General features: G+C 35.4%; 2 protein-coding genes across 2 annotated transcripts; one reads left to right on the plus strand and one right to left on the minus strand.

Moving 5' to 3' along the window:
* Positions 1 to 4,927: 4,927 nt before the first annotated feature.
* LOC139854603 (protein arginine methyltransferase NDUFAF7 homolog, mitochondrial) lies at positions 4,928 to 10,720 on the plus strand. The gene is made up of 14 exons (XM_071843899.1): positions 4,928 to 5,003; positions 5,083 to 5,144; positions 5,261 to 5,372; positions 5,705 to 5,787; positions 6,238 to 6,303; positions 6,469 to 6,569; positions 6,707 to 6,825; positions 6,996 to 7,036; positions 7,165 to 7,253; positions 7,382 to 7,562; positions 7,678 to 7,794; positions 8,061 to 8,105; positions 9,998 to 10,135; positions 10,244 to 10,720. Exons 1-14 carry the CDS (start codon positions 4,928 to 4,930, stop codon positions 10,376 to 10,378), a joined length of 1,365 nt encoding a protein of 454 aa, XP_071700000.1. The 3' UTR covers positions 10,379 to 10,720.
* Positions 10,721 to 16,072: 5,352 nt separating this feature from the next.
* LOC139851341 (26S proteasome non-ATPase regulatory subunit 1 homolog A-like) lies at positions 16,073 to 23,730 on the minus strand. The gene is made up of 13 exons (XM_071840357.1): positions 23,526 to 23,730; positions 22,746 to 22,809; positions 21,799 to 21,904; positions 21,608 to 21,719; positions 21,136 to 21,304; positions 20,547 to 21,013; positions 20,033 to 20,168; positions 19,677 to 19,922; positions 19,373 to 19,593; positions 19,025 to 19,283; positions 18,699 to 18,931; positions 17,637 to 18,153; positions 16,073 to 16,682 (listed from the first exon to the last, which is right to left on the minus strand). Exons 1-13 carry the CDS (start codon positions 23,669 to 23,671, stop codon positions 16,347 to 16,349), a joined length of 3,012 nt encoding a protein of 1,003 aa, XP_071696458.1. The 5' UTR covers positions 23,672 to 23,730; the 3' UTR covers positions 16,073 to 16,346.
* Positions 23,731 to 24,477: the final 747 nt, after the last annotated feature.

Here is a 24,477-nt window from a genome sequence, read left to right on the forward strand (position 1 = left end):
GGCGGGTGCTACTTGATGAAGCACATAAGTCAAAGTATTCCATTCATCCGGGTGCGACGAAAATGTATCATGATTTGAGGAAGGATTATTGGTGGCCGGGCATGAAGCGTGATGTTGTAAAATATGTCGAACAATGTGTCACTTGTTTGCAAGTTAAGGCCGAGCACCAAAAGCCGTATGGTAAATTACAACCGTTAGAAATTCCGAAGTGGAAATGGGAGCACATTACCATGGATTTCATCACAAAGTTACCTAAGACGGCGAGAACCCAATTTGATTCAATTTGGGTAATAGTTGATCGTTTAACGAAAAGTGCTTTGTTTCTTCCCATTAAAGAAGCAATATCGTCGGAGGCCTTGGCTAAATTGTTTATCAAGGAAGTGGTCTCGCGACATGGGGTTCCTATATCTATTATTTCGGATCGAGACACCCATTTTACATCTCGATTTTGGGAAAAGTTTCATGAAGATATGGGTACGCAATTAAAGTTGAGCACGGCGTATCATCCTCAAACGGACGGTCAAACCGAACGTACGAATCAAACTTTGAAAGATATGTTACGGGCGTGCATTATTGATTTTGGTGGAAGTTGGGATGAGCATTTGCCTTTAGTGGAATTCTCGTACAATAATAGTTATCGTACTAGTATCGGGATGCCACCTTATGAGATGCTATATGGGCGTAGGTGTCGAACTCCAATTTGTTGGGGTGAAGTGGGTCAAAGGGAAATCGGGAGTACCGATTTGGTTTTGGAGACGAATAATAAGATTGATATTATTCAGGATCATTTGAAGAAGGCTCAAGATAGACAAAATTCGTATGCCGATAAACGTAGACGAACGATCAAATTTCAAGAAGGCGACATGGTAATGCTTAAGGTTTCGCCATGGAAGGGTATTATTCGATTTCGAAGAGGGGAAAGTTAGCTCCTCGGTTTATTGGGCCATTTAAAGTTTTAGCTCGTGTTGGTGAAGTTGCATATCGATTGGAATTACCCAAAGAGCTTGCGGGGATCAATAATACATTTCATGTTTCCCATCTCCGTAAGTGTCTTGCGGATGATTCTTCGCGGGTGTCGTTAGACGAGATTGAGCTAAATAATAAGTTAGAGTATGTTGAGGAGCCGGTTGCTATACTTGATGAAAAGGTTAAGAAATTGAGAAATAAAGAGGTGAGGACTTTTAAAGTCCAATGGCGTCGAAGTATAGGTTCCGAGTTTACTTGGGAGCCCGAAGAGTTTGTCTTGGTTTATCTTCCTGCTTGTCATGCGGCGTGGATTGCGAGGTCGCAATCCGGTTCAAGTGGGGGAGAGTTGTAAGATCCGGTTTCCTCAGACTGGTGGGACGCCGTCCAAATGGGCGGGAAGCCATCCCAAATTAAAGGCCTGGACGCCGTCCAACTTTCTGGACGCCGGCCAGAATGGCTGGAAGACAAGCCTTTTTGTTTTTTAGAAATTTTAGATGGGCATTTTGGTAATTTCACTTTGTGGACGAATTAAAGGCCCTAGATCAGCTTTGTTGAGCTTCATTACTCCATTTCCAACCACCAAACCTCATCCACTTCAATTCTAGAGTGAGAGTGCATTTAAGTGTGAGAAAGCTCAAATAGGAGAGGAAGAAGCTTGTTTCGGGTTCTAGCTCGAGCATTAAAGTTGTTCATCTCCTCGTTAGCTTCGTTTTGATTGTGGTGGTAAGCCCTAAACTTGATTTCTCTAGTTTAATGTGTTTAAGGGTTAGGGTTTGGGTTAAGGTTGCACATAAAACCCATTTATGAGTGATTTGGGGGTTTTGGGTAAGTTTGGGTCATGAAGACCCAAATGGTGACTAACCTAGGGTTTTGAAAGGGTAAATGGTGTAAATGGGTCTTAAAGGCCTAGCAAAATCACTAGTACACTTATAGTTAATGTTAGTGGGTGTCACTTGGGTTGTGGGTGACCCAAATGGGTGTGTTGACCTTGAAATGAGTCAAATGGGTCTTTGATGACCTAGGTTGTTTTGCATGTATGAAAACTAGTCAACTTGGTGATTAAATGTGTGTTAAGACCTTAAATGGCTAGAATTAGGGTTTTTGGTGAAGTTAACCCATTATTAGAGTTAAGGTTGCAAAATGGGTCGGGATTGCACCTTGGGTCAAAAGACTCTAGATTTTTAAGTGAGTTGCTTGATCGACTTGAGTTGTGAGTTGATTATGTGCTAAAACGTAATAGGTACGTTACATTGAAGTTGCAAGTTCGGTTATCTTTCACGAAGACTCTAAGGTGAGTGGAATAATTATATGCGTAGATATATAATGTGTTTATTTGTGTAGTGTGAGATGTGAAGTGTCGATGTGCTAAGACACCACGTCCACATGGCGAGTGAAGTGTCGATGTGTTAAGACGCCACTCGGGAGGGAAGTATCGATGTGTTAAGATGCCACTCCAAGCAAGGTGAAGAGTGAAGTGTCGAAGTGTTAAGACACCACTCGGGGTGAAGTGCCGAAGTGTTAAGGTGCCACCCGGGGTGAAGCATCGAAGTGTTAAGATGCCACCCGTGGGGTTAGTGTGCGAAGTGTTAAGTGCACTAATGGTTGTTGTGAACACCGACGGTCTTTAAACATCGTTCCGTGTACGATTGGTTAACCATGGTCATTGTGTTGTAGTGTAAGCATATTACTTTGTTCATGTTATATACGCTTGTGTTATGCTAGCTTGATTATTGGAGGTTATAGCTTGTATTTGTGACGATAAGCTAATTGTGTTTGCTAGCATGTTTGCGGTATTTGTGTAAGTGATTGTAAGTAGGTATATTATATATGTATTCGTATAATTATTGCATTCACTAAGCTTTGCTTACCCTCTCGTTGTTTACCTTTTTATAGGCTCGGGCGTTGACAAGGGTAAGAGCGTTCAATTGGATTAGTGGTCTCCCGCTCGTTTTGATAGGGGATGCTTTTGGGTGTTAGCTTTTGGAGTTCGACCGAGATTGGGTAGTTTAACCCCAAACACCATGCTCTAGTGTCGTTTGGAACTTAAACTTGTATTTGGTCAAAACTTGTATTTTTGAACGAAACTCGTAAAATAGGCGACGTGGGCCCGATGATGTAAAACTTGTTTTGATTATGCAAAACTCTTAGTTTCACTTATATTGACTTGTGGTAAAAAGGTTTTCGTTTAAAAATGTCGGGAAGCGGGTTTTCCGCGTACGTGAAACGGGACACCAGGTCAGTCCCTGGCAGTTCATTGAGACGCCGTCCCAATTGCTCGGACGCCGTCCCAGTTTTAAAAGCTGGACGCCGTCCCAAAACCTGGACGCCGTCCAGATGGTCAGGCCCAGAATTTTTTTTTTTTGGGAATTGAGATGTCGGGTTGTTACACATTTTTTATATAGTCTCCATCGAAACAAAACTAAAAGTATATGACCTATTTATAGCCATATAAAATGCAAAAAATTCTAAATAATTAATAATTTAGTTTACCGGTTCAACATGTAACCGATCACCAATAGTCTACATTAAAAATACTTTTTTGAAAATATATAATCTACGATTGAGTATATTGCTTATATTGAAACAAACGTGAAAGCAATTTTTCTTATAGCTTTTAACTCTTTTATTTAGACTTTTTTGCTCCATTGGTCCTTCAATTATACACGAAATTGCAATCCGAGTCCCTCAAGTTTTTTTTGGATATTCGAGTCCTTAAAATTGCAAAATTTTGCAATCCGAGTCCCTCCGTCAGTTTGCCGTCTAAATTAGCCGTTAACCCTTGACATGTGCCATGCATGTGAGGGTAAAATCGTCTTTTTACTCTTTTCTTCGACTTTTTTGCTCCGTTGGTCCTTCGTTTATAGAAAAAATTGCAATCCGAGCCTCTCAAGTTTTTTTTATTTTTTTATTATTTTTTTAAATTAAGCATAATATATTATATATTATATATATGAATTAAAGGTACAAAGAGGACTCATACTTGAGAATAGTATGAGTCGAAATAAACACAAAGGTTAGTGGACCCGTCAATTGTGAGTTCCGTGATATTTACGATTTCGGTTTTGCCATATGACATAGGCGCTAACCCAAATACATGCTTGCGAATATAAGTTTGGACCCGGTGAGCTAATGAAACTTTAGGACTTTAGTAACTCGACTAACGAAGGTGTGTTTGGTGTTTGAATATGCAACCAATTAAAAACGCGCCTCCAAATACCTTTTGCAAAGGAACAATTTAACGAAACATGCTCTAAATCTTCAATGCCATCATTACAAATGGGACACCTTACCGAGTCAAGATCAATCCCCCTTTTATCGAGTTCGGTTCGAACCGGTAGCCTATTTTTTAACACCCTCCATATAAAAACACCAATCTTCCGTGTATACTTTTAATGATTTTCACCCAAAATGCGTTTTCTTTCAAACGAAATCTCCACCACCATTTAGCTAATAAAGATAAATTTTTTGCTTTTAATGTACTTTGTAACCTTTGTGTTTATTTCGACTCATACTATTCTCAAGTATGAGTCCTCTTTGCACCTTTAATTCATATATATAATATATTATGCTTGGCCTTTCAAAAAAAAAAAACTTGAGGGACTCGGATTGCAATTTTGTCTATAAACGAAGGACCAACGGAGCAAAAAAGTCGAAGAAAAGAGTAAAAAAGACGATTTTACCCTCACATGTATGGCACATGTCAAGAGTTAACAGCTAATTTAGACGGCAAACTGACGGAGGGACTCGGATTGCAAAATTTTGCATTTTTAAGGACTCGAAAATCCAAAAAAAAACTTGAGGGACTCGAATTGCAATTTCGTGTATAATTGAAAGACCAACGGAGCAAAAAAGTCCTTTTATTTATTACTTTAGAAATAGAAATAAAACTTCAGTGGCAGAGTGTAAAACCCTTAAAATCTCAAAACCCTTTCAAACCTGAAATCTCCGGCGTATATCGGAGATGGCTTTTACGTACAGATTCAGCCGTCGTCATCTTCTTCTTAATTTTAACACCATTTTTCACAAATCAAACAAATGTAATCCTCCACCTCTATCTATTCATTTCCAATTTTGTTATTTTATTTCTTTAATCATATATTTCTAATTTTATATCAGTAAGCTCCGGAGCACAAATTAGGTTTTTCTCCGCCCAATTCGTCGGTGATACTCCTGTTCTTGTATGTTTCCTTCACTATCTCCCATTGATCTCATCAACTGTGTATGCTTATTGTTAATTGCTGCAAACTATGATATTATCAAATGTGGTGATTGTGTTTGTTATAATTGAGTATAGGTTAGAGATTTTATTCATTCAGCATTATATGATCCAGATCATGGTTACTTTTCACAAAGTCCAAGGTCTGTTGGAGTTCTTGACAGGAGTATTAATTTTCATAAGCTTCAAGGTATCACTAACTCATAATTCATATTGTTACTTGCTATACTTCAGTGGGATTGTACATTCATAATGATGATGTTGGCATATATTGAGTTCAAAGTGTATATTTTTCATTACTGTACTCTGTATTTGATTAGGTCAAAAGAGTCGAATTTGGATAGTCAGGCAGTAAATTGATATAGTATATCTATCTTGAAAGCTAACATGATAATGTATTACTTAAGAATCTATAACTTAAAGCATTTGATTATCTGATACTACGATTCTTCAAGCTACGATACTTTTTAATGTAAGATAGTATTTTCATTGCTTAATGAAGGTGTTTTTTTTTCTTTTCAGGAAGGAAGGCATACATGTCACATTTAGAAAAAATATACAAGCAAAACGATGTCTCTTGGTTTACTCCAGTTGAACTTTTCAAGGTGCATATCACATACACCGTTACTTAGTAGATCACAATTCAGGGACATTGTATTAGTGGTTAATTTGGTAATTCCCCCCCCCCCCCCAAACAAAAAAAAAAAGAAAAATCTTGTCGAGAATGAAAGTGGATTTTTTGTTCTGTATTCAGTTTGTTGCTCCACAATCTTTATGAAAAAATTTTAAAAAAAAATAATATTAATTTTTTGATGAGCTTACTGCTGCCTGCAATGCGTGGTAGTTTGTAACTTTGTATTGAATGTGACATCACATAACCATAAATGTATTGATGTGCTATCTTAGCCATAAGTTCAGCATGATGTTCTGAATATCAATGTTCTGTTCTTCCTAACTTTATATGTATACTTAAATACTTAAATTAATAGGCATTGTAATGGAAAGATATCTAATTGACGTGAAACTATATAACAATTTCGACTTATCTCTTGTAGCCTTGGTATGCACACGGGATTGCAGAAGCAATTTTGCGAACGACGAATCTATCTTTTCCTCTAAAGGTGAGTTAAATTGCTTTTGATTATGTGCAAGTTGATTGTATGCATAATGCTAAGCTTTAGTTCAGTTACATTCTTTTTTCTCTCTCACAATATAAGAACAAGAAAAAATTAAGTTTTTGTCCTGTTCTATTAAGGCTGAATAATGATTTAACGTTATAAATTCAGATCTATGAAATTGGAGGTGGATCAGGAACATGTGCAAAGGGCATTCTGGATTACATTATGTTGAATGCACCCACCCGAGTTTACAATGACATGTCATACACGTATGTGCATTCTTTCTCTTCTAAATTATTTAATTATGTTGTAGCATTTATTTATCAGCATTTAATTACTTAACATTTTCAAGTTAATTTGGATTATTTTAAATCATCTTATCAAGAATCATTTTTTTTTTCTGCAGCTCAGTAGAAATTAGTCCTTCATTAGCCAAGAAACAGATGGAGACGGTTGGTGAAGTCCGTAGTCACTTATCAAAGTTCAAAGTCGAATGTCGTGATGCTGCTGATCGTAGTGGATGGGGTATATTCTACTGTCAATGTCACTGTTATTACCAATTATTGTTGATCTAAAAAAAAGTTAAAATATAAAAAATTCGTTTTGATTTACATTTTTCTTTTTTTACTTAAAAGCTGGACTTTTTCTTGTCCATGAACAGGTTGGTAATGTTAATAGTTTTGCTCTTAAAACAGGGGATGCTGAGCAACAACCGTGCTGGGTTATAATGCTCGAAGTAAATTTTGCCTACTTTTTCTCTACCAATATTAGATTTGCTTAGCAAGATGTTTTTTAATGAACCAATGTTACACTTTTGTCACCTCTCTGAAAGGTAAATAAAAAAAGTTCTATTTTTTCTGCTAGGTTCTTGATAACCTTCCACATGATCTTATTTATTCGGAAAATCAAGTTTCACCATGGATGGAAGTTTGGGTAGAAAAGCAACAAGACAGGTGAAGTGGTGCACCTTTTTTTTGTTACAAAAATATTATCTGAAATATGTAATATACAATTAGTTCTAGTAAAATAACGAGTTATACCCAATACGTTGTTTAATATCTATGGCTCTCTTCTTAAGCAGGTCCAATTTGTCTGAGTTATATAAGCCAATGCAAGATCCACTGATAAAAAGCTGTTTAGATATATTAAATGTTGACAAAGATTATAGACCCCAAGAAATTAGGGAGCCTTTACTACCTAGCAAAGTGTGGGCTAAAATATTTCCTAAACCAAGACGACGTTGGCTACCGACTGGTTGTTTGGTAAGAGCACAATATATATTATTTTGTAATAAGGATATTATATATATTATATATATTATATTATATTATCTATCTATTTGTAGTTCTGTACTTAAAAGATTCATATGACATTCAGAAACTTCTAGAAACATTGCATGGAGCCTTGCCAAAGATGTCGATTATTGCATCTGATTTCAACTACCTTCCTGATGTTAAAGTACCTGGTGATAGAGCTCCGCTGGTTTCAACCAAGGTAACATAGTTTAAGTAATTTTGTTGAGAGTCTCGGTGCTCAATGAACCGTCTTTTTCTTCAATTAAATTATTTCTTTAATGAACCTATGAAAGTGGTAGGAATAGAAGTAGTATATAAATCCCTATAAAGAAACAAAACTCTTGGTGAATTCCTATACTAATCAATTTTTTATTTATTATATAGTTATAGTTTTGAATGAAACATAAAAGTGACAGACATATATCTGGAGTGGATCACTGATCATTATTTCTTGTATCTCTGCAGAAAGATGGAAGCAGTTCAGACTATAGCACCTATCTGGATGCCAAGGTATTTCTTCATATCCATGTTCTCCAAATACTCTTGCAATGGTTTAGTTTGACACCTGATTGATTATTAATTAAATATCTAAAGACTTTTTTGCTCCGTTGATTCCTTAGTTTTAGCCCATTTTGCATGCGGCGTCCATGTCGTTTTTCTTTACGTACTTGATCCTGTATTTTAAAAATGGTGCTCCGGTGGTCACTCTGTCAAATTTCCGTTTAATGTGTCTGTTAAGTACCATCATGTGATTAACACGTGATGGGCGTTTTCGTCTTTTTCCGTCATTTCAGCCTTTTAATACCCTTTATTCATCTTTTTCCCTCATTTCACGAAACAACAAACCCTAGCTAAAAAACCCAAATGGAGCAAAAAAGTCTTGTTCCAATAAAATTGAAACCATCATTCAGATCTCAAATTAATCAAATACACATTCACGTGTATACAACATCTGAATCTCAATATCAAACCCACCCTCTTCTTCATAATTCACTAAAATGAAAACCAACTTTAAACCCTAAAATCAAAACTGATTTTAAACACTAAAAATAAACAAGAAATCGAACACCAAATCCGGCGCTCACGTAACTTGAGTCTGGCGTTGAAGGTTGTTTTTTCTTCAACCATCATTTGTTCATTCCCAGATATCAATTCTTCATGTCCAGATCTGGGTCCTTTCTTTTTAACAGCTTGTTCTTAATGAACACAATTCAAGGTTTTAAAATTTTAGACCTTTATGTTTGTGTAATTATTGGGGATGAAACAAATCAATGTACGAGTTATAATCGAAGGGCGTCACCATAATTTTCTTGGTTTCTCTGTTTCAGTTAGTCGTCGCCGGAATTCAAGACTTGTTCATATTCTTTTATAGGGTGTATACAGAACGAGTTTGGTTCAAATTTTATCAAAGGGTGTATACAAAATGAAGTTTGGTTCAAATTGTTTTAATGGGTGTATACAAAATGAAGTTTGGTTGAGATTTTTAACACATGTGGGTATAAAAAATTATGTGGATTTTTAACAAAGGGATTCTAAACGTGGGTGGAGCCATTGATTTTAGTGAATATGATGAAAGAGATGTTTTATACATTTAAATCTAATTTGGTTAGGGACTAAAATTAGGGTTTATGATTTTGGATGATGAAGATGAATGTGGATGATGTTGATGAATGTTGCTGAGAAAAAAAATAGGGGGAAGGTTTGGAGATGTTTTATACATTTAAATCTAATTTGGTTAGGGACTAAAATTAGGGTTTATGATTTTGGATGATGAAGATGAATGTGGATGATGTGGTTGAATGTTGCTGAGAAAAAAAATAGGGGGAAGGTGTATCTTGAATTTAATATGATTTGTAATTTATAATTTATAAATTGTAATTGTATTTATAATGAACATAATGAAGTGGGATTAGGGATGATGTCTGCTGTTTATGTTGCAAAATCGCTGTACATTGGTTGATGGAAGTGAGTTTTTGGTTTTAAATCTAATTGGGTTTAGGACTAAAATTAGGGTTTATGATTTTGGATGATGAAGATGAGGTTTTAGGGTAAAAGGAAGAAAAAAACTAAAAAGTCTATTTTACCCTCACATGCAATGCACATGTTAAGAGTTAAAGATTTGTTAAACGAAAGTTTGACGGAGGGACCACTGGAGCACCAATTTCTTAAAATACCAGGATCGAGTACGTAAAAAAACGACAGGACGCTGCATGTAAAATGGGCTTAAACTAAGGGACCAACGGAGCAAAAAAGTCATATCTGAATCCTAAAATACCCTTTAAATGTACAAAATGAATACGGAGTATATTATATATCCCTCGCACAAATTACTACCGGCATTTTCTTTGTAATGGTGACAATGACTGAAATTGGATAGTCTAACATGTTAATCTTTTTTGTAGGGTGATGCAGATATATTTTTCCCGACTGATTTTTGGCTTCTGGAACGTATTGACCATTATTGTTCTGGGTGGCTAAAGTCACGTATCGAGTCTTTTGAGCGGTCTTCAAAACAAGGAAAGAAAAGGCGAACCATAACGGTAATTTCTCATTCTTTATCTAATTCATTTATTATATTTTTTTTTTTTAATTTCTATGTCAATTCTATGTAGCAAATTACCTGGTATTTATTGTGTTTGTTTATGCAGCTTGACACATCGGTGTTTATGGAAGAATTTGGCTTACCCACAAAGACCAAGACGAAAGACGGTTACAACCCTCTACTTGATGACTTCATAAACACTAAATTTTATCTTAGTGTCCCTACTCACAATACGAAATAAATTTCTTAAAAACTTGAAATGGTCGAACACAGATAAATGACTTCGTGTACTGAATTCTAGAGGTGGAACATCTAATGATTAACCACAATGCAGACTATTGGTTGATGTTTTGAAATCGGTTGACCATTATTGACTTTCGTTAAGTTTGGTCATGTTGTAGTTGATTAATTCAGTTTGGTAATTTCGGTTTCGACAACTAGCAGATCAGCAAAAGTGCAAAACTGTTGTACCTTAGAGATATTATGCAGTCTTTTTTGTAATAACCTTTCATACATAGGATTTGTGACTAATCTTTATGGAATTTTAACGCACTAAACTTGTACTGGTTGTTTATTGAGAGGAAATTACAAACTACAGTTTTCAGTTCATCGAATTATATGATCATTGATTGCGTTTAGAAACTGATTATGGATGTCAACTTGTACGTTCCTCAGTTGGTAGATAAATTAATTGAAATGAACACTTTATCTGTTGAAATGAAACCCTTAAAAGATCATTCATGGTCAATTTAACCAAACATTCTAAATGGTCTTGAAACTTTGCGTCATAATAAAATTGGCTAATGTATGTTGTAACTAAACTACGTACATTCGACGATATGATAACACTTTTGGTTGGAAAGAGTGCATCGGGTGATGGATCTGTTAATGTGTTATTTTACAAGAATGAGAATCAGTCCGGGAGAAAATTCTTTGAAAGAGACGGTTAATGGAAATTTGAAAAGGGCGGGTCCTCGAGGTTGATTGTTGTGGTCCGTCTTGTATTCTTCGCTTGGTTTCGTTCCTTGTATTATCGTGTTATTTTCGGTTTTTGTTTGGTTAGTTTGACTGTAAGGTTTTTTCGAGATGTTAGGGATGCTCGTTTATAGATAGTTTTTGTTTAGACAGTTGATTTCTAGGTGCGAACTACTTCATTTTCCCTCGTCTTTTTGTATACCCTGTTGAGAGCGACTTCCTTTGAAAAACGACCTATGAGTATTCGTTATTTTTTTTTTTTTTTAAAGGGGAAAAAAGCTACAAACATCTCCATAGGAATTTTGAGTTTAAGGTTTAACATGCAATCAAACTTTTCACTTACCAATTTACCATTTAGAAAGGTAAACGGGTAAATGGAATTGTTTCTATGTCTAGGTTATCCAAGGAGCGTGAGAAGAGACTTAGATGTACGTAATTTATATCGGGTTATTATAATTTAGGGAGGGCGAGTATTCTTATACAGATATACATATCATAATTGATCATCTCAAATATATTGATAGTGAAGTTTGAACTTAAGATCACTTGTAAGATATTATAACTTCAACTACTAGACTATCTTATAATGGTTTATTATAAATTATAATGGTTTAGAAGATAAAAACAATATACCACACCAAACACTAAAAGGTTGACATATATCAAAGAATTCATTCAACCATACAAACCAAATTACACTTTAAACAACTTCCAAAACAACGAAACTTCAAAAAATAAAAAACAAGAAAAGAAACAGATTAAGCGAACTACATCCTAATTCAATCCCAGCCCCATGTTCCTTTAAGCATAGATTACGCTATTTTTCTCTCACGTGTTGACCGTGAGACCGGTCGGTGTGGGGCAGCCAGGGAATCGGTTTTACCCCTACATTCTAATTCAAGATAGCATATTAAAAGCTTAATTACTAATACAACCTTCTGCATGATTGTTAATCTCTGTTAATATAAGGCATGATTGTTAATCTCCGACCCCTCTTAGTTCAGCCTTTTTATCCACGATGCTCTTTCCGACGTTCCTGATCTTCCACCGCTGCATACTTCCTCAGCAAACACCAAATCATTTTTTTAACAGCAAAATGAACTATTATCAAGATGCTAGAAAATTACATACAAGTCGGACTTTCAGAGGGTTATGCAATCACATAAACTAAGGGTGTGTTTGTTTGCCTCTTAATGGAATGATTCGGTGCTGAATGCTGAACCAATAAGCATTCAGCACGTTTGTTTCTGACCTTTGAATTGAATTGTTCAGAATTCAGTATTGAACCATTCATCTCTTGGCCATTAGTGGCCTAAATTTTCTGTAATATTCTCCCCAAATCATATCATGAACACTTAACCAACAAGTATATGAATTTTTTATTAATGTTAGACGTTAATAAGTTAATCTTACTCAGTTCATATCGTTTGTCCTAAATGATTATCAAACAATTTATTTTCATTCAGAACAAACATTATTCAGAGACTTTGAATCATTCATCTTCTGAACCATTCAGCGCTAAATCATTCAGTTTTATCAAACGCACTATAAGTCTGGATTTTTCATATCTACTAGAAATCCAATAAAAAAAACGTAAATATTATCTATCATATGGCATTTCTTGAACTTAAAATCGTTAACACAATTTCTAAACGTCCATCACAATATATATTTTTATTTATGATATTTATGATAACACAATTTCTAAACGTCCATGACAATATAATTTATTATTATTAGTGGACGTGTTAACCAACGTCAATAAACTTTGCCCTCACATCACCCACTTCCACCACCCTAAGACCATTTGTAATGGTTGGATGTGTTGTGGGGTGGTGTTGTGGGTTTTTTTTTATGATTATGATGTGTTGTAGGAGATAGTGGAGTAGTGGTGGTGTTGAAAGTTGGTGTTGTGAGTTTGTGTTGTGGTAGTGGAATGTTGATGTGGCATTTTAATTTTCTTTTTATGTTTTTTTATTTTTTTGATTGGTTTTATTCATTTTATTGTAGCACTCAAATAAAAAAAGATGGAATAACGTAAATAATTAAAAGTTCTAAACATACCATTACTTAAAAAAAATTACATACTTAAAAGTCCTAGAAACATAAATTTAATTCATAAAAAAAATACGGAACAACATAAATAGAATCTAATCTCGGGGGTTATGGTCGATGTTCATGTCGTCTTTCATCATGTCTCGAACATATTTTTTTAGATTTTGAAGACGAATCACGTCATCCGGATCTTCCATCGTAGCCGAAGATCTCCCCAACAAATCAACTTGTGTGAGTGCGGTTTGCATAGTGCAAAACTTGTTGAAGTTGGATATCGCACTCGTCTTCCCTTCCGCCACATGTTCCCACTTGTCCATAAACGAGTCTCCTTGACTTTCACCAATACCCGTCATATCCACACGATAATCTGTTTCACCTTCACCTTGAGCTTGAGCTCTAGCAACCGGATCATTTGGAATGATCCACTTCGGATGTTCTTTCAAGAAAAAAAGGCGTCCTTGTTAATAAAGTTTTTGGTGTATCGATCATAGTAAGCTTGCAACGCGTTTTGGTAAACATCATCGTCATTTGCCCCACTACGCCAATGATTCTTAATGTCTTGATAAATTGGCAAAAACTTGCTACACGACTTGTTTAAATCACGCCACTTTGAAGACATTGAATCTTCGTTTCGTACCCATCCAAATTCGTTGTTATTGAACTTTTCCATCGCCCTTCCCCAAAAACTACCCCGTTTTTGTGATCTCCCAACCATAGGATTTTCCGAGGTATCACAAAAACACTCGGCTAACCATAAAAGCTCATTTTGTGACCATCCCCTCGCGTTCTCTTTTGTCGGTTCTTCTACCTCTTTACCTACAATATATACAAATTGTATTACGTATTAGTATATTAAATAAATATATTTATAATATGTATGTAATAGTAGGTTAAAATAATTATATATTACTTATAATTAAATACATATTAAATATAAATCTAAATATATATATAAATATACCAACAGAATTATATATTAATTATAATACATATTAAATGTAAATGTAAATATATATATATATATATATATATATATATATATATATATATATATATATATATATATATATATATATATATATATATATATAGAAGAATATACCTTTGCTCTTTCTTGAGTGTTTTCGAGCTACCCGTTGTTGTGGTTCTTCCGATTGAGATTGAGATTGCGATTGAGCTTGTTGCGATTGAGATTGCGTTTGGAACATTTGTTGTTGGTTTTGAAACATTTGTTGTTGTTGTTGTTGAAAAAACGCCCATTGTTGTTGTTGTTGTTGTTGTTGTTCTAACGTTAGTGGTGGCAAGGGTGGTTGTTGTTGTTGATTTAACCCGAACAAATTTCGAGTTACATGAGCGTATTGTTGTGGACTTGGCGTGAGTATTGGTTGGTTTGCGATTCCGGGTTGGTTAGCACGCCCGAACGCCAAAAGATTAGAAAACGGACGGGTATTGGAGAGTGGTGTTGCGGGTTCTTCGTGATCTTGGTTTCGTGGAGTGATTGGTGTGTTTGGAGTGTTAGACATTTTGATAAATTTGTAAGAAGATTAGAGTGTTTATGAGATGTTTTGTAGAATATTGTGTGTATGTATTTGAGGTATTGTAGTGTTTATATAATAAAAAAAATGGTAAAATTTTTATTTTTTTTATAGCCGTTGCCTTCTTCAACGGTTGGATTGACCAACGAATCACAAGACGCCACGTGGCATCAACACACGTTGCCTCCACCGTTGGAACTCCCCCAACGCCGCGAAAACGGCTCCCGGAAACGCCTTGTTACGGCGTTTTCCGGTCTCCAACTCAGCCGGCAACGACGTTGCCGAGGCCTGTTACGAGTGGTCTAACCACCACCACTACCACCTTTTTTTTTTTTTTTTTTTTCAAAAAACAAAACGAAAACTCTAATAAAAAAAAAACATTTTCGAAAAGAGAAGTCTACAACCAAAAGGTACAATTGAGAATTCGGTGAGGCTCATACCTAGATAGCGGCACAACAAACTATCTGTACCGAGTCTTTACTGCCGAAACCAATAAAATCAGAACAAAACATTGACACTAACCTTGAGTAACCTACACCAAACCAACATTTACAACCAAGAAAAGCAAATAGAACGCAAAATCACACAAACACAACAACACTAAAAAGCTAAACTTTTTTAAGTCTACCATCTATAATTTCCGGATGAATCATTTTCCTAGACCGATTTTCAATCTTGAAGGTAAGAACATTCAAGTACCTATCGCCAACCAAAGTACCCATTGAGGGGGGAAATAACACCACGATCCACGTCTTTGAAAGAATCCTTTTTCAACGAAACCAAACCCGTACTAGCCGAACCGACACGTTGATCATCTTGAGACTATAAAAATAAATTTTGAATCGCATCTCCAAAATCCAAATCTTCAACATGATCTCTAAGCCTAAAAGAATCCTAAACCGCTGACCTTTTTTGCTTCCACCTCTTCCACCATGTTTACTTATAAACTTACTGCATATACTAATTTGCTAACACCTAAAAAAAACTTATTATTAAATTATTGCGTTATCAAACAAAATAATCAAACACTATTAACGTTTCGCTATAGCTATTTAAATCATCAAAACACAGTCGATTTTCAAATTCTAATCAAGGCACCCTTACATGGCCCTGAACTTGAAATAATATGTATCGGATAATTGTTTCATTTATCAATTCTTTGAGGTTTAAGAAACACTAGTTTACAAAGATCGTTGTAAATATATCATCATTAAAGTAAAAATTGAACAAAAAACAAGGTTCATCATTGTAGTTACTACCGTCAATATGTATAAATAACCCAGTATAATAGTAGACTAAATTTGTTGCATGTCATTCATACATAGTTCGCAGATTATATTAGTTGTGATAAATTCAAAAACAATAACACGTGAGCAAGTTTATCCTTGGTTGACAACAAAATGAAACTCGTCTTAAAAATTACAGCAATACAAAATATGAATAAAAAAAAAAACTAAACTTAAATCAGTCCAATATTTTCTAATCCAATGTGATCAGACAAGAAAATAGTCTAACAAATTCGAGTGTTAACCTCACAAAATGCAAGCGTGTTGAAACAAACAGACCAGACCAGCCTATGCATTAAACACGTGATTTGCACGCAGAAGTAGGAACACAGTAAATAAAGCAAAAAACTAGCCATGATCATGCGGTGTATTCAAAGGGCTGTGGTGGTTGAGGTTCATCATCAACTGCCATGGCTGCAGCAGACCCTTGTTCTGTAGTTGTGTTTGCACCTGCAGCGGTTGAGGTGGTTGAAGTGGGCGCATCAGTTAGAGCCAACACTTCTGGTTCATTAGGTTTGAGGTCTTTCAAGAGAACAAAACCAGATGTTGCCGCTTTCACTGGAGCGTATTTACTATCTTGTAAAAATTTAATATATTTCTCTTGTGCGGGAACCACTCTTGCTGGGTTGGTCAAAATCTCAAAAGCTGGTTCAGGTTCCGCCTTCTTCTCCTTCTCACCAGCAGGACTATCAACCTGCCAGACATATTAATACACCAGAAACAGAGAACATATTTGAGCGTTCATTTGGAAGGACATAAAACGTAAGCTTCCAAAAAACTAGTCACAAGAAGTTGCTTCTTACCAACATGTTTTCGTATACTTATTGTACTTACATGACTGGTTATACTTGCATATTTGACACGCACATATTTTAATTATATGTTATATTACATTATTTTGTTACATGCTTTATTTACCTATACATATCGTATTGATATATACTTTATTCATGGTAAAGTTTCTTTTTTTTATCTACTTTACTTGTATATTTTTACTGCACATATTGGAATTCATGGTTCTTTATGGTCGGAGGTCCCTAGGAAGCAGCCTCTCTGCTCTACAGAATAGGGAGGGACGACTTCCTCTACCTGGGGACCGATAGGTATCCGTGGGTGGAGGAATGACTTCCCTTTTACTTTAGGGTAGAGGAAAGAACTGTCTACATCTAACCTCCCCCATACTCCACTCTAGTGGAATTGGGTATTGTTGTTGTTGTTGTTGTTTTTCTGAAACTTGAAATATCTAATGGTTTAACCAAAAGAAGAACGTGTCAAACATTTAAAAAGCAACCCAAAGTCTACTTTTAGTGGATAAACCTCCTAAATCTGGTGGATATTTAGGTGGATATTTAGGTGTTGTTTGTTTTTTAAGATGTTTTTGTCTGAAGATATGCGGGCAATGTCCCTATAAAAGAAGTGGCCTAAAGGTCTGTAGTATACTACTGTATACTAAATAGAATATTTGTTTTTATGTCTGCAAATTAACTTAATCATGTCGGCAGCAATAATAAACATATTTCTAAGTAAAAATGTAACCATAGTACAATCATTGTTTATGTAACCATAGGTAACACATTATTTTCTTTTTATTATTATATGGGTGTACAACAAATTTTGTGTAACACATTAAAGGAATTATTTTGTTTACCTGCATCGAATCGGCATCCTTCTCTCCGGAGGCTTTTTCGTTACCAGACCCCGACGCAGCAGTCGAATCAGTACCAGATAACTTTTCAGCATTAGCTTTTTCGGCTTCTTTCTTGGTAGCTCTAGCCTTGGCTCTTGCCGACGTGGACAAAACAGCAGTTGGGAGTTTCACAGCTGACGTGGCAGTAGGTACGGTTGTTGGCTTAGGGTACTCAAACAATGACGGTTTGGCATGAGATAAGAACTCAAATTTTGGCACTTTCAAGTCATAGTTGAGTCCAATCAAAGCTGTGGGGGAGAAGGCTAAGCTAATGAAATATATAAGTGGATACCAGTACCAAAACTGGCTAAAAACAGCAAGGCCAATGACAGCTGTCATTTTGTTATGTTTCGTTCTAGAAAGCAGCTTGATAGTAACGTTTCTTCCTCCAGCGTCGAGAATTCCTGAAGCTAAAATAGCACCCATTTTGCTCATTGTGTCTTCATGTTTATCCAAAATAATCTTTTCCAATTGCCGTCTGTTGGAATTTGAGAGCAAATAAAAAAAAGAGTAGTGTCAGAAGAGCAACTTAAAAAACTAACTAAAAGGTGGCAACTTCAACCCATCTCGTTACAAAAGGTGGAATTACCTAACAATTACTCCAGTTAAGAGTCAAACAGGTAAAAGTCACCCAAGAATCTAATTTTAATGCTTAAAAACTCCAAAATTTTAACTATGTGTAGAATTGTAGATTGTCATTGCACAAGTAGAATTCTTGCTGAGATACCTTATACCCCAAATATTTAAAATACAAAAACATGTGACACAATGTTTTAGAAGAACAAGTAGACCAGTATACGCATATATAAGTGCCCAACACAATTGCCGTATCTACTTAATATGCAAATGTGCAATATGCAATGGGATTTGATATATCCAACATCTAAATTAATACATCCACCAAAACTATGCATTTACAAATAATTAATGCACAGTTTTGGTGTATGTATCAATTTAGATGGTAGATAAATCATTAGCGATATTCAATAGCAATGCAAAGTTGGAAATTCAAGAAAATAATACCTGAAGGTCCCAACACGAGAGTCGCTAGCTTCGCTAGTTTGGATCATTACCATTGCCATTGCAATTAGAGAACCTTGACGAACAAAATCAACTACATCTGATGTCAGAGGTTCTAACAAAGATATGGCCTCACTTAGACCAGTACCAGCGCAAGATATGCCTACAGCCATTGCTGCCCCGTAACGCACATGCGGGTTGTAAGACTCTGCCAGCAAGGCAACAGTGCGCGGTGTCTGCAATAAAAACAACAAAGTCAACTAGACAGTTAAACACTACAGATCAGAACTGCAAAAAATCATTGAATTTATGAGGGAAATAGTATCAACCTGTTCGGGTTCAGCGTACAAAACAAATCCAAGAGATAACACAGCTGTCCTTCTGACATCATCACTCACATCTGACACAGCAAAGTGAAGTAGTTTACGAATTGCTTTATTATTTGACGTTCCACTGTATGCAAGCGCTATCGCATACATGCCACCATAACGTATTATAGGATCTTGATCGCGAGTCATCTGTTCAATTAACGTGTCGGCTTCTTCTTCTCTTCCATAAACCGTTAGTGCAATACCTAATGCTAATCCCCTGCAAAATATAGCATAATCATGTTAACAGTAAGAAAGATCACATCAATTAGAGGTTACAAAGACCTCTTGATTAAAAAAGTAACTAACCTTATGATCTTTTCGTGCTGAGTCTCGTGAGCATAACCCAACATCTCAGACGCTTTCTCACTTGCGGTCCCCACCATCAATAAACCCATGCTAATACCTGCAGCTTCACCGGCAACAGCGCTATCAGTGTAAAGAACACTCTTTAGCTCATCATGAATGTCTTCGTCAGCAGTCCCTAAAGCAGCCAACCCTAAACCTAAGCACGCACCATGTTGAACAACCTGCACCCACCAATATACAGATCAACAACATTATAATGCATCAAACTAATAAGCTGAAACTTTTGTTGTTAGCAGATAAACACCTCAACGTTTGTACTGCTTAGACTTTCACGTAAAAACTGCTTGATGCCTTCTCCATGGTTCGCATGGATTAAACCCAGAGCATAAAGTGCACCACCTTCAGAATATGGGCTACCACCACCTGACCCGGTCTGAGGAAGATACGGAGCCATTAATGATCTTCCTTGTTGCAAGTGACCTCGGTGAATAACACCTAGTCCAGCTGTCGCACTAAACTTGGCCCAGTTTGTGGCTCTGCTCAGCCAATCCTGAATTCATATGGGGCCCATAATATTAAAAACTGCAGATAAGCATGACGACTACCAAACAGAAAGATAACAATAAATCTTGCTAATACCAAACTAACAAACATATGTACCAGATTCTCCCTTAAAAATGTATCGACGGTTGTTCCAGCGTGCATAAGTGCATTAGCGTATATCGTTGCACTATGGCAAACACTGTTTCGCATCTCAATTGATTGCTTTATCGTCTTAAGTATGAGCAGATCCGACCTATGTATAGAACATTATAAGGATCTTTCCACAATGATGAACAAAAGCCAGAGAAAACATGGAACCTAATGATTAGAAGGTGGCAATTTCACCTTACATTGTTACTAATTGGTTGTTTTGAGTGGTAGTCTATTTTTAACACTTACAGGAATTAACCTAATAATATACAGAGCTAAACTGATCAAAGCTTGCTAGTGTGTATTTTTAATGCAAAAACATGCTAGATTATTTTTTTTAGTAACTTATTAATAAAATAACACAGTCTCTACAATCATATTTCAAATGTTTTATATTGACTTGACCCATACCACCAACCCCCCCATTTTGCCACCTCTACAGAGGACATATTAACACCACAAAAAGGATTAAGCTCTTTACTTGTTTTGACTGTATAGAAACTGAAGAGTCAACTGAATCGAAGTTTCCCCAGAAACAATTCCTTTCAATTTGGTCAACCGCTGAGCATAGGTCACTTCAGCAGGGTCCGACTCATGCACAATCGCAGTCGGATTTTGGGTTTCATCGGCCATTTGAGTGTCATCTGACACAGACAAATTACCACACTGAACAGTATCCGTCTCAGTGGCTACTGGCTGTTCAGGTTTCAACTTAGGACTCGACATCTTATCTCTCACACTCAATAGAAAAGCTTGATGCTCATTCTCAATCAGATCAAACGCAATTTGGTATGCCAACATTGCATCATCCTTGTTTTCGGAACGTAAAAGTTTCTCTAGTATGCTTGCGACACCTTTAGGTTGATCAAGAAACATGAGGCACTGGCAAATGTTTAAGTAATCTGGGGATGCCAAATCTTGATATACTTTGACAAGAAGAAGAAGTACCTATACACATTCCACATATTTTTAGTAAAAGATGTACAGAAAAAGGGGTATAGAACAAGACTTGTATAATCATATTTTTATAGTGAGTAACGAAAATAAGATGACAATCAAAGGGTACTAACCTCACGACGGTATTCTCGGCGGTTAACAAAAGCATGAGATACATTCATGCAATATGACAAAGTTGCGTGAACATTATCACTTTTTGTAATTGCTTCCTTAAGCTTATCCAACCTATGGCATTCAATTGCCATTCCTATAGCTTGTTGATATTTCCCATCGATTATACACCTTAAAAGGACAGATGAAAAAAAAGGACAGTTACACTCATGTAGTCATCTACCAAATATCAAAATCAGTGTTAAAAGTAAGTAGCATTCGTTCCCTATATATATATATATATATTACCAAACAGCAGAATATGCAGAAAAAAAGAGCACATGGATAATAATTAAGTTTTAGGGTTTTGGGGGATAAAGGTGACCTCTTAAAAATCAGCATATACTTTCGTTAATGGGTTTCGTTCAATAGATTTGCACAGGAAAACTCAAACTATGAAAGCTATGAATTCAAAAAAATATGAGTAGGGCATACTTGTCAAGCATTCTTTCGACGATTGCTTCAAGCCTAGGGTCTATATCAGAAGATTCTTCTTTAGATTCTGCTGCCTTTGTTTTCAGAGCTGCGTACTCATCAATAGCTTTGGCTGAGAAAAAAACACACATCACACAAAATGATTAAGACTCCAAAGGCAAAGAAAATAGCACTCGTGAAGTTAGACTCACCAAGAAGAGTATGAACATAATCTGAGTCCTCAGAAACGTCAAATAAACTTCCAGCTCCAAGGGCATATGATAATGAGTCATTAAGCTCTACCAAGTAATAGAAGACCTACATAAGAGAGCACGGGCTGTTTTCACATAAAATATAAACAAACAAAAAACTATCACAATTAAAAATAACACTTGAATAGGAGACAGCATAATCTGTTTTCACATAATCTGAACACACGAAGAATACAAATCATGCAAACATGCCTTCAAGTTGGTAGATTCTTGCTAGTTCTATAAGATCAAGTAATATTCCTATCAATAAATAAAAAACTAAAATCCATCTAAGCTTAATTAATTACTTTTCTTCTAAAAGAAAGCCCCAGTAAGACTGGTGCCTTAATTCTCTGAAGCAACTATCTAGAGTTATTGCGAATAAAGTATTCTAAGATTTTCAGGTTATCTTACCTGGACTAGATACATCAGTGGTTTTTAGTGAAGAAGCTTATCCACACTATCTCACCAACTGCTTGGCCTCGTTATTCTGAGATCATGGATTGCTTTCAAAATTTTCATTGGTCTAATGAACTAAAAGCTCTACATTTTTGCTGTTATTTCAACCGATAACTATGTAACCATGAAACCTAATTGTATATATGTTGCCAAGGAAACAATATCTTTCTTCAACTCCTTTATTATTCCATAAAACTATCCTCATCTCCTTCACATAACTTTACAAGATAAAAAGTGATTATATATAAAAACACAGAAAGACATCTGTAAAAATAATAACAATCTCACTTCGTACCCTGATGTATAGATCGCTTAAGATATAGAGATTTTATTAAAAGTATCAGAACACATGTTAAAAACTTTCATATACACATATAGATAAGCAAATCCACTTCTACAATATCTTAGCAGTAACAATACGCTAGCAGAAAATGGAAACAAGGTCCAACCTTCGAAACAAGTAAAGCAGCCAACTGTCTTTGCTCAAACTGCTCGTCTTCGTAGAGACTCTCTCTGAATAAACAAAAACAAAATGTGAACATGTCAAACAAAATCTATTGGGAAAGCTTCACTAACCAAAAAAACTCAACGGATATGACGATTACATCAATTCAGTTTCATTGAAATGGCCAGAAGGATGAGAAGGAAAACAGATCAAATTAACATAAAAAATACATCACATAAAACACACCAATCAAACACAGCTACTCAAGATCAAGGTTCTTTTGATGTAATGATACCAACCATTTTTTCTATAAAAGCATTGACAAAATCCTTTCAATAACTTCTATAAAATCTCCTTATCTAAAAATCAATATGCATATGCACAGCTTAAACCAGTATTATAATCACATTAGGTTTAATAGCTTTGTAGACAAGCTTAAACCAGTTTTTTAGCCTAGCCGTTCAAAATGTTCTTTTCTAACCATAAGGCAAGTCCCCAATCGTAAGATAAAACGGTATACACTGCATAAAACTTCATTCTAATTGCTACATTTAGGTACAGAAAACACCATATACGATATTTTCAATAGTAAAACAACAACACTTATTATTTAGCAGTACTCAAAACAAACCCTAACAATTATACAGAAGTATATCTGAAACATAATCGTCAAACAAATTAACAAATATAAAATATTATTATAGCAAAGGAAAGGAAAGCCCTAGCAATATTGAACACAACAAAATATAAAATTTATTAATATAACAAAAGTTGTTATCATTACATAATCGGAACGCTAGTTGAGATCTCAGGCCAGAAATGATGAACAAACGCGTTGAGATTCGAGAGCGCGTGAAGTTTGAGTGACGGATGCGGTTCGTTAAGCATCGCTAATAGACCGCCAGCGGAGCTAACCATGGTTGCCGCCATAGTTACACCGTTAAATGTATAGAAATAATAATAATATTGGATACGATTGTAGTTTAATTGTTGTTATTGTGGATCAATTGAAGAGAGTGAAGATTTGATTAGAGCAAGGTAAGGGTTTTGTAGTTTATGTAAATATGGGTTTGATTTCTTTGGGGAGGGGCAAGGTGTGTTTGTAATCTGATGCATTTGACAATTTGTTTAGATATTCACCCTTACAATTTTAAATATTGACACATTTAAGCCTTCGTGTTTTATTTTTCAACGTTAAGTTCCATTTTTCAACTAATTATCATTATTCAATATTTGGTTTGTAACAGTTTAATCTAAAAACGAACGGTATCTAAACTGAGAAAAAATGAATTCAATTTTAGGTTTCGATTCGGCTAGTTTTATAAATCTGAATTAGATTTTAAGTACATTTGGTTTAATCTTAAATCGAATTCATAATCAAATTCAATAAATATATAGACCATAAATGAATTTTAGAATCAAAAGTCAAATTTAAATAATTATTATATATAGACCATAAATGCTAATAAGAATCTCAAAACTGAACAAACCAAACTAAATAAATCAAAAAGTGAATTGATGAACACCCCGAAAACTTGTATCACGTACTGATTTTATAAAAATCATTGCTTATGTTTTGAAAAAGCAACCTGCTTAAAATTTATTTATAGAAATGTAAGGTGGACATCTCAAAATAAAGTGTATACAAAGAAATAAAACAACCCCAAGGGTGACTTGGTGGTAAGATGCTTGAAAAGTTTCAAAGAGACTCATGTTCAATCCCCACTTGCTACACT

This window comes from Rutidosis leptorrhynchoides, chromosome 6, assembly GCF_046630445.1.
Source record: "Rutidosis leptorrhynchoides isolate AG116_Rl617_1_P2 chromosome 6, CSIRO_AGI_Rlap_v1, whole genome shotgun sequence".
Classification (NCBI taxonomy): Eukaryota; Viridiplantae; Streptophyta; class Magnoliopsida; order Asterales; family Asteraceae; genus Rutidosis; species Rutidosis leptorrhynchoides.